Source organism: Sinocyclocheilus anshuiensis, unplaced genomic scaffold (assembly GCF_001515605.1).
Source record: "Sinocyclocheilus anshuiensis isolate Anshui unplaced genomic scaffold, SAMN03320099.WGS_v1.1 scaffold108, whole genome shotgun sequence".
In the NCBI taxonomy this organism is placed as follows: Eukaryota; Metazoa; Chordata; class Actinopteri; order Cypriniformes; family Cyprinidae; genus Sinocyclocheilus; species Sinocyclocheilus anshuiensis.
The window spans coordinates 367748-378736 of NW_015554071.1; the positions used below are offsets into that span (position 1 = coordinate 367748).

At 40.7% G+C, this 10989-nt stretch overlaps 1 protein-coding gene and 1 pseudogene across 3 annotated transcripts in view; one reads left to right on the forward strand and one right to left on the reverse strand.

The window, feature by feature from the left end:
• The first annotated feature begins 495 nt into the window (after window positions 1-495).
• On the forward strand, window positions 496-2860 carry LOC107668702 (serine/threonine-protein kinase pim-1-like; annotated as a pseudogene).
• Window positions 2861-6104: 3244 nt separating this feature from the next.
• LOC107668707 (regulating synaptic membrane exocytosis protein 2-like) overlaps window positions 6105-10989 on the reverse strand; it is a 162303-nt gene continuing 157418 nt past the window's right edge. For 2 of the 3 annotated variants that reach the window (XM_016460673.1, XM_016460674.1), the window contains 3 exons: window positions 8736-8837; window positions 8499-8638; window positions 6105-8100 (listed from right to left, as the gene is read on the reverse strand). In XM_016460673.1, coding sequence (XP_016316159.1) covers window positions 7894-8100; window positions 8499-8638; window positions 8736-8837 — 449 coding nt within the window. In that variant the 3' untranslated portion in view covers window positions 6105-7893. The remainder of the gene's footprint in view (window positions 8101-8498; window positions 8639-8735; window positions 8838-10989) is intronic. The other variant, XM_016460675.1, reaches the window with a different exon arrangement.

Sequence of the window (10989 nt, forward strand, 5' to 3'; positions counted from 1 at the left end):
GCTCTCTCTCGTGAAACCAACACGGAAGTGACTTAAACTGTAATTCATCAACTGGCCGCTAGAGGCTGGCTGCAAAAGGGAGTCAATCCCATAGAATCCCCATGTTAAAATGTCCAACTTTACAGCAGAAAAAACATGTTTACAGCCTGGTTCAAAAAATTATTTTGGTCTATATAGCTAATTTTGCCCTTCATGACAACTGTGAGGGGGGTGAATTTTTTTATAAGTCATCCGTTTAAATTATATTAAGCCTTAAAGTTCTGCATAATTAAGGGCGTGGACACTTGAGTGACAGGTGGATTGCCGCTGCTGTCACCACCGTTGAGCTAGGTGGGCGTGGTTTCAGCAACCTGCTCCCGCCTTTTTGGCCATTTTCAATTATCCGGGAGTAACGCACGGTGACGCGCTGCCAAGATGGCGACGGCCGGCTCCGCCCACTTTGAGCTTCAAAAACCTCTTCAGGAACCTACGGGTGACGTCAAGGACACTACGTCCATGTTTTTATACAGTCTATGGTGGACACCCATCGACCACACAGCGGGGCTCCATCCTCGTCCTCCTGACAGTGAGGGAAGCCGGAAAGAAAGAAAGGGAGAGAAAAGCAAGAAGAAGAGGCAGAAACAGAGGTGGTTTCGGAAGTTTGCCTCTTTGTTCTCTTGTTTTTCCCGCCGGAAATCCACCAAAGCTCTGGATGAGCGGGTGGAGCAGGGTGAGGTGGACCAGGACACTGATGCGGTCCCATCCAGGAGGTGCACTGATGGTAAATGATGTTTCCATGAGCTCTGTACATCAAAAATGTTTGTCATTTACACACACACACACACACAAAAAAAAACCCACACATTATAAAAAATTGTATCAGCGACTGTATTCTACGACATGTGATAAATATAGTACACCTGAACTATATTTTGAAATGGCAAAAGTAGTCACCCTAAATAAAGAACTAATATGAGTCTGCAATATTTCATTGGCGTTTATTAAAACATGCTTTTGGTTGATATTCCTCGCTTTAGATCGGACATCTCTACGGGACGTCATCTGTACTGTAGAGGACAATGGTCATCAGGAGCTTCCTCCCAGTGTTGCTGATGTCCCACCCACTGCCGAGGACCAGCTTCAAGATCAGGACAGTCCAGTCAGACCGTCAGCAGGTGTGAGCGCCTCACATCTGCTGAGACAGCTGGACTGCGATAAGATAACGAGAATCGAGGGTGAGTTTACTGTCAAAACCAAAAACATAACACAACCACTCTTCTTACATTATATCATTTTATTTTATTGTATATGTATAAAGGAAAGTGTGTTTTAAATTATGCAGATGTAACCACTGTAACATTTCTTCTCATTTCTTTCTCATAATTTTAATTTTTGAAACAAGACGAATATTCCATATATTTCTCAAATAATTTGAAGTCGTTGAAATTAATATATAATTAATTCATTATAAAATAAATATGGTATGCCACACTGCAGTACACTGATTTTAAAAATGAATAATTATTATGTTTTATTAGACCTCATTTGCTGGAAATATTTCATCGGCAAGAAGTTGGGGGAAGGAGGATGCGGCTCCGTCTTTGAAGGGACCCGCTGTGAAGATGGCCTTCAGGTAGCTGTGAAGTTCACAGTGAAGACGGAGAATGAGCCGTACATAAGCCTTGTAAGTAGACATCAGAATTCTCTCAGTCACTGTTTGCAATTTATAACTTCTTAGATTAATCACAAAGTACATATATTTTAATAGATAAACAGGCTGGGCTAAATCCTTATTTGAGAAACCAGTTCCATCTGACGTCATAAAAACTAATCTTTTTTCTAGCCTGACCATCCCAGACCAGTTCCTCTTGAGGTGGTCCTAACAGTCATGGCCAATCAAGGCCCCAGCTGTCCCCGCATCATAAAGCTACTGGACTGGCAGGACCATCCCGACCAGTACATCATGTTCCTAGAGCGCCCCTCACCCTGCATGGGCATGCACCATTTTTGGCTGCATTACGACGCCCACTTCAGTGAGGAGATGGCACGTCATTTCATGCGGCAGGTGACCGACGCTGCTGCTGTTTGCTGTTTCCGGAGGGTCTTCCATCGGGACATCAAAATGCCAAACCTCCTGGTCAACATAGAGACCCTGGAGGTCAAACTGATCGATTTTGGCTGCGGAGACCTCCTGAAAAACACATCCTACAACACCTATTGTGGTATGTATTATCTCTCAAACAAGTAGTTTGGGACTTAAACTCAAATTAGCAGTTACACCATGTTTAGATGGGACTAATAACTAAGAACATTCTCAGAAGAAGAAAACCCAGTCATAATATTATAATTTTTGACTAAAATTAAGTTCCAGTGGTAGAGCAGACTTTCATACGTGACACACTTTTTCCTGCAGGGACAGCAAGGTACTGCCCTCCGGAGTACATTGAGAAGGGCTAGTACCACGGGAAGCAGGCAACAGTGTGGTCGCTAGGGGTGCTGCTGTTTCAGATGATCACTAGCCTTTTCCCAGACAGCAGCAATATTAGTTTGATGGACGCTGATGCCTGGTTACAGCCAGGCTTCTCTGATGGTAAGAACTTCATTACAACAAAAGAAGGACAAATGCAAAACAGAGAACAGAGAAACAGTGGCTTTAAATAAGAAGTTCTTATGGATAATGCAGGAGTCTCTCCAAGTTTTGCAGCTTAGAGAGCAAGTGTAAAGTTGAAGGTAATAATCAGACTGCTCTCCATCTTTCTGCACAGAATGCTGCCGTTTAATTCGAGGTTGCCTAAAGAGTGACCCAGAGCAGAGGTTTCACCTGGAGGAGATGCTCTTCCATGACTGGTTTAAATTAGTCCCTCCATGCCTCCAGTCTTAGCGTCTTGTGGGGCTGGCAGGCCTTGGTTGCATCTGGCATCTTGGCTTGAGGCGGTAGTTTTAGCGTCTTGTGGAACTACTCGTCTAGGGATGTGTATTGTAAATACTTTAATTTAAGTTAGTTAAGTTAGCCCCTTCATCCCTCCAGCCTTAGCATCTTGCGGGGCTGGCAGGCTTTGTGTGCATCTGGTGCCTTGGTTTGAGGCGGTAGTTTTAGCGCCTTGCGGAAGTACTCACCTACTGTAGGGATGTGTATCATTAATGGTTAGTCTAGTTTTAGATTGTTAAGATAATCCTTCCATCCTTCTAGCCTTAGCGTCTTGTGGGGCTGGCAGGCCTTGGTTGCATCTGGCGCCTTGGTTTGAGGTGGTGGTTTTAGCGTCTTGCAGAACTACTCATCTAGGGATGAGTATAGTAAATAGTTAAGAGTTTTAGTTAAGTTAGTTAAGCAATGTACTATCCAGTCATATTATTAATAATGGAGTAACCCAGAGCTCCTCAGAGCTGTCTGTCAAGCCCGCCCAACAAGTTCCTCTCACTGCTGCCCCAGAGGTCTCTGCCACTGGCGCCCGGATCCCAGAGATCTGTGTCACGGATGCATCAGAGGTTTCAGTCATGGCCACAAAGCTTCTTTTCTCAGTTGCTTTGGGTCCAGAAATCCTGTCAGGGTCACTCCAGAAATAACCATAAAGGTTTCTGTTACTGCTGTTCCAAGAGGTCCTTCACACTGCTGCTCAAAAGTTTCCTGCCAGGGGCAACTGGGTCCCAAAGATCTTTCAGTGCTGCTCCAGAAGTCATTGTGAGTAATTGCCGCCTAAAGTTTCCTGACGCTGCTGCTCCAGAATGGCTGAGATCAGAGTCACAGGCACCACAGAGTTTACGCGACAGGGTACCCGTTCAGATATACCCTGGCCCCAGAGCTTCTTGTCTTGGCCTTGAAGGATCTGATGCTGCAACCCCGGAACCCAATATGGTTCCACAGCTCTGTGTTGTGGCAGCGGCAGTTATACAGCTTCCCAGAGGTTCCTGACATGACTAACCGGGTCACACTGATGCCACCATGTCCACCACAAAGGTTCCTCTCATAGTGGTGCACAGATTCATGCAGCCAGAGAAGTTCCAGCAAGGAACAAGACAAGACAGACAAGGCTGCCCCAGGTTATCCTGCCGAAGCCTCAGCCAGAGCTGGTGTCGAAGCTGCTCCAGTCCAGTCCCAGAGCTCATCTCTCAACCGCACTGGTCCCAGATGTTTCTACTAAAGCCACTCTGGTCCAAGAGGAATCTGTCACAGCTGCATTACAGAATCCTCTCATGCCCCAATTGTTTCCTATTACTGGTGTGATTCCTCCATAAATTTATCACACCTGTATACCACATTAAAAATACACGGTGATAGTGAAAATATACAAAATGCCATGAAGGGCAAAATTAGCTATTTAGACCAAAACCACTTTTTGTACCAGGCTGTAAACATTTTTTTTTCTAATGTAAAGTTGGGCATTTTAACATGGGGGTCTATGGGATTGACTTCCTTTTGGAGCCTGTCTCTAGTGGCCAGTCAACGAATTGCAGTTTCAGTCATGTGTTGGATTCAAATGAGAGACTGGAAGGTTGCTGCTTGGTTGTTTAAACATGGAAAAATATGATCTGGAAATATTAACCATTACTATTTTGCTTCAGTTCTAGAGAGGTTAACCCTCTCAATTTACTAATGTTAATTTGAAAAATAATCTCACCAGGTAAGTAATAACAGGTAAGTAACATCTAAAAAATGAGCTACTCTATGTGGCCCTTTACTTGCTATTTGAAGCCCACAGGAGTATGGCAAACCATTTTAGGATTTCATACACCTGGCTCTACTAGCAATTTAGAGATATCCAGATAATCTTTTCTGCATTTTTGGCTTGTCGTAATTGGCATCAAGATATCTACAACATAATTTTAACTAGTCATAATATACATTGTAGGTATCTGAAAGTGCATACAGATAGACCTTTGCAAAGCCCCACCTTAAACATCTTATCATGCAATCTTACCTACATATTTAAAATACAACAACCCCCCAAAATGTATAAAAATGGCCTGTAAATATTTTGTGTTTGTTTTGTTAAATAATCCAGTTCCCCAACATTAAAGCATGTTAACCTATTCTAGTACACCCAATAAAGACAGTAATGACCTTTTAAAACTTCATATTGCTTCTTTGATGTTTTAACGCATAAAAAAGTTATATTTAAGTAAAATGTTCTTAACCTCAGATCTTTTATTCTTTTTTTTTTACAAAAATACTGAACAACCAATAATGTCTTAAGAACCAGTCGGTATTTGAAGTTTTATTTACTGTATATTGCTGCTGCCACACAGATCTAAAATAAACATGTGATTTATTTCCCAGCTGTTTACCTTCACAGACATAACCGTCTGTTTTTGTAACTCATTTGTCTTTTTAACGTAAACTTGTGTGTGAATGAGAACTAGTTTAGTACTCACATGCTGTGACAGCCGCTTTCTGTCCACGTGCTTCGGATGTGTGCACTCAGAAAACCGTATATCAGAATTTTAAACTAATATGGTTTAAAATGCATGATTTCAACGTGATAAACATGATAATCAGAACCATAACAGATGTTTTTTAGCAGGTCCGAGCTGTAATGGCGCAGCTCTATTCTGGAAAAGGGGGCGGGGAGCAGCAGCACATTTGCATTTAAAGAGACAGGCACGGAAAACAGCGTGTTTCTGCTTCCACTCAAAATAGGCATTTTCAAAATGTTATAATAAATGATCTGTGGGGTATTTTGAGCTGAAACTTCACAGACACATTCTGGGGACACCTGAGACTTATATTACATCTTGTAAAAAGGGGCATAATATGTCTCCTTTAAAATATTAAGGCAATCAGTGTTTGATAAAATGGTAATTTTCCAATAAAAGATTTTTACGATTAATTACCCCTTAGCAGATTTTGTCTTATTTAGGTGAAAAGTAAAGAATTCTGCCATTAGCACATCTGTGGCTTAATGTTATATATTTAAACTTTTGAATTACTTCGGTGACTACATTTGATTGGATTATTTGTACCATTTTTTACTTAGCATTTAGTATGGTTTAGTACTGGCGTCTAGATGCTCTGCTGTATGTTAAGTGGCCATATAAGTAAATGTTTTGGTATTTTTTTGATAGCATGTCATGCCTGTGAGAAGTTTTGGTGAATGATTGCAGACAAACACAGGGATTAGTAAATGAATTTTATTCTCTCAAAACAAGAAACAATTAAAAATTCATATTGTGTGGCAATTTTCCCCATATCCACAAACTGTGACTCGCTCCTAATTCGACAACCAGTGTCTTGTTGCATTGACCAACACAACGAGAATGAACATTGTCCAGTCCTCTCCGAGTTCAGAGACTGCGTACAGCACCATCCAATGGGATCCGTTTTTATAACATTTTCTTTATAACAATAATAAAATAAAATATACTTGCAACATTTTTTCAAGTCAAACTTGAATAAATATAAATTTTCTTAACTTTTTCCCTCTTGTTTTTTAGATTTCTTTTGTCTGTTTGATTTTCTTTTCCTTTTTTTCTTTTCAAAACGTCAAGAAAAGATGAGTGCCAAGAGGTGGAATGTTGCGTTAAATGTCTGAACCGTCGGCCACAAAACCTTGACCCCGACCTGAATCTGTGGACGACACTAGATCAGGGGACGGCCAAGCCTCTGGTCCACATGCACTGTACACAAAACTGCGAAAAATTCCCAGATGTCTCTATCAAAACATGCTGTATTACTCAGAGGTGTGCTCAATCCATGTTGCAGACCCTTTTCAACATGCTTGCTTTGAATGAATGAGCCATTCTATTGTAACAGAACAGTGGTATCATGACAGACCCATAATCTACAGCTCTGTCTCCACATGAACACAGAATTATGGCTGCATTTGAAGGGAGAAATGTACAATTTTCATGTTCGTTTTTATATCGAAATCAATATTGTACATTTATTGTTTTCCTTGACGATCCCTTGCTTTTTTTCTGTTAATAATATGAGATACAAAGTCTCATCAGGCCACACCTGTAACCGAGATCTGTAAAAATACAGAAAAACATTCTAAAGGATGACAATCACATCGTTATCATTTTGCATTCAGTCCCTTTGAAAATCATGCACTAGAGAATCTCATATTAAAAATAATACAAATTGTTGAAAATGGCTGATCTGGTCATCCTTAAATAAGTTTCTTCCTCTCTTTTTTTTTCTTTTTTTTGCAAGTCTTGAGGAAAATAAACTTCAGATTTTTTTAAACAACTCTGCATCCATGCAAAAAAAAAAAGAAAAAAAAAATAATCTCATAAATTTCATACAGTACATCAACAAAGAGAACATCATACCGGAGCACAAAAAAAAAGTCCATTATTTATTTCATTAATCCCCCCCCGAATCAAACAGGAACTCTGGCCATATCCATTTCCTCATCACCGAACTTTGAAAATCAATCCAGTGGAGATCTGGCTTGATGTAGGGTAATTCCCATGAGAACGCCATGTCTCTGAGGTTACCCTTTCCCTTTCCTGTCCCATCTTAGCCAAGCACTTCTCTCTTTATGGATCTTCTTTTGACAGCTTGGCTTACAGTAATGGCTACAATGCTTCAAGTTCTACTGTAGGTAAGAAACACTGACATCTCTTTGAATACAACAGAGAGGAAGCAGCCAGAGTAAAACGGCGTCTTCCTTTTCCGGTGGAAATCAGCACTCTTAACGTCCTACGGTTAAGAGTCAGACTCCGCCGAATCCTTGGCTGCATCTCTTCAGCTGAACGGAGAGACTTTCTTTCCCTGCGTGTGACAGCAGCATACGTTTTCTTTTCGTTTATTTTTTTTTGGCAGAAGGACACAGGCCTTTTCTTAGCCTCTTGTCGCACGGGCTCAGAGGACACAACATCAAGCATGCAGTGTAATCAGGACGTGACCCGTCTCCTCTCTGTTTGTAGCTGGAGCTACTCACGCCGCTCTCTACCGCTCACCTTCTCATGCCGCTACGACCGAACGTTGGATCTGTCCAGGCTTGAATCTGGAGGTTTACTACTTAAAGGTGCCAAGGTTGGGTCCACTAATGAGGTGGGAGGGAAGAGCTTGTACCAGCCAATCACCATGTTGGTCAGCTCTAAATCGTCTAACAGGATCTGGGCGGCTCCCATGAAGGATTTGTGGTCCATGCGTCCATAGTCCCCCCAAACAATGATCTGTAAAGAAAGACACGATTGGTAAAGAGTTTCAGGAGATGTGGTGCAGTGTTGTTATCGTTAACAAATTAAAACAAAAAAAGTTGAAGTACATATATTGCAAAAGCACATGACAAAATTACTAAAACTAAAAAAAAAAAATATATAGATATATATATATAAACAAAAGCCAAAATATTAATAAATACTATAAAAGTAAATAAATAATGCTAAAATAACTGATGTAGTGAAAACATATCCAAGTCAAATATCACCCACGAATCAAAAGAAATAAGAAATATTTGGCACATTTTCATCACAATTAAGCCTTGCATGAAAAGTACACTTTACTATAATTTTTTTGCATTACATATTGTTCATACTTAAAGTAAGCCAATAGGATGCGGTCCTGGTGTTACCTGTAAAACCTTCCCCTCAGGATTCTCCTCAAACTGAAGTTGCTGTTGATAAAGAGGATCCAGTGTTTTTCTCGCTGTCCGTGTTTTCTTTTTGTTGATGCACTTCCCATTGTCCAGCAGATATACTTTTACATAAGGTGCTGCAAATAATAGACCACAAGGATTTACATATAAACCTCACAAAATAGTCCAGGAACAGAAAAAAATAAATGTGCATTGTGTCATGATGAGACATACCTGGCGTCTGTTTGTTCCCTGGTTTGCCCACCAGGCCTCGAGCCCGAATAACTTCAACATCCAGCCTCTCCTTCCTGTGTACCATACCGATCTGGATGTCACCTGCGGAGAAAGGCCACATCCAAACTCTTAGAGCAGACAAAAGGTCACCTCATAGAAACCATTTGATTAAAGGTATTACAGTGCTATGGACAAAAACGTTACTTTTTGGTAGAGATTTATGTGTTAAGCCCAAAGTATACTTAGTTTTTTACACTTATACTAGTCTATGCGTACAGTGCGAGTAATGTAAATGCGATTGAAAGTATTCGTGCACAGAATTCAGTGCTCCTGCGAAAGGGGTAACTGGGGTAACTGGTTACGTCTCAATGTTGGAAATATTTCTGTTTTAAACCATGAAGGCAAGCCATTGGATATCACACGAGCAACGTGCAAACTTTGTGCAAGAGTTACGTCGGTGAACGTCTTCATGACGGATCTTTCGGCATCTGACGCCGCATATTCTCTCAGAGAGGACAAGAGATGAATCTACTTCAACATATGCTGATTACGGTATAGCTAACTGTTTTAATTTATTCCCTTAATATTTCTCTTGTGGCCCGTAGTGAAAAAACAATAAGAAACGTATTTCGTGTTAAACAGGTTGTTTTTGAAAGTCGGTGCTTGAAATAAAGCTTTTTATTGCATTGATTTTTATTGATGACTGCAGTGTTCATATTTTAATTATAGGCCAATAATTCATTGTAGGCTATAATAGACCTGTTTTAAAAGACTGTTTTAAAACACATTTTAATTGAGGAGTAAATAGCCTAATCTTTTGTTATCCTCGCAGCGCGTCAGTTATGCGGTAATTAGGCTATTGCGGGGCAAATTAATTGTAATTTTAATTTAATAATAAAAGTAAATTAATGATAAAAAGCCTAGTAAAAATAAGAATGTAACAGGCCTACATTAATTGGAAATACCAAATACTCTTTGCCAGTAATTGATGTTTTTGACAGTATCTCTGGCTATCGTCGATAAAAGATCATCGTCTTTCGATGCACCCCAGCAAGGGAAGGTTTTCACGGGGCAGACAGCACGTTGCCTGTTACGTCGTTTGGGCTGCCTTGTTGAGCGCAGTGACACTGAGAACATTATATTTAATTCACACACTTTATGCTCTTTTATTTTCCAAACGTAATAGGATTAGTCCAACGAATCATTCGGTTTGTAATGCATACCAAACCGAAAGCCTCGTACCGAAAGGTTCAATACGAATACGTGTATCGTTACACCCCTAGTGTAAACGTGTTTCTGACCAACTTTTTGCACTTGTTATTTATTATTTTTATTTATTTGTTATTTGTTTACTTGTTATGTTATTTCTAGCGAGAAATCAGTATTATAGTAATTGAATATTGGCTTAGATACCACCAAAGCTCGTTCTATTTTGTTGTAGATCATTAAACCGTTACGCTGCCTCAGAAGCATGTCCGAAATCAGTTTCGTGAAGTGCCTTCGTGCGCAAACGCTGCCTGCAAAGTCACTGCCGGATAACAACAAGCCAGCTGCCTAGGTTTTCGGATGCAGCCCTTGATTAGCTGGTTCAGGTGTGTTTATTAGAGTTAGAGCTAAACTGCAGGAAAGTGGCCCTCCAGGAGTACGTTTGGACACCCCTGGTCTAGACGAAATTCCAACACAAATGGTAACAGGAGATGCATGTAAATGGCATGTTAAAGGTGGGGTAAGCGATTTATCAAAAACGCTTTAGAAAACTGATTCGGCTAGCAAAACAAACTTGTAGCCAATCAGCAGTAAGGGGCATGTCAACTCATGATGTGGAGGAGAGAGCGTTCAGTGTAGGAAAGACATTAGCGAGCCGAGCGACAGAAAGATAGAGATGGCGGATAAAAAAACAAAAGAGGAAAATGTCTGTGGAACAAAAGAAGGCTTAAGGCAAGAAGTAGGACCCATGAAAATATCGGATCAGCTTTCCAGCGCTGGAGAGAACTCAAGGAGCGGAAGGCCTGCGATCGGACGCCGAGGTTGTTTTGTTTCTTCTCGATAGGTGAGTAATACCGTGTCTGCGCCGCAACAGCTAAAGTCTGCCTAGTACACTGGACGCGACAAAGCGACCATTGAAAATCATTCGAAATTTGTGTCAATACGTCATAAATAGAACGCAGCAGCAGTTTTCTGTCGGGGATTTGTCGTGTCATGCCGCGCCGCATGCAGTGTAGACCATAGATATGTATATATATATATCTATATG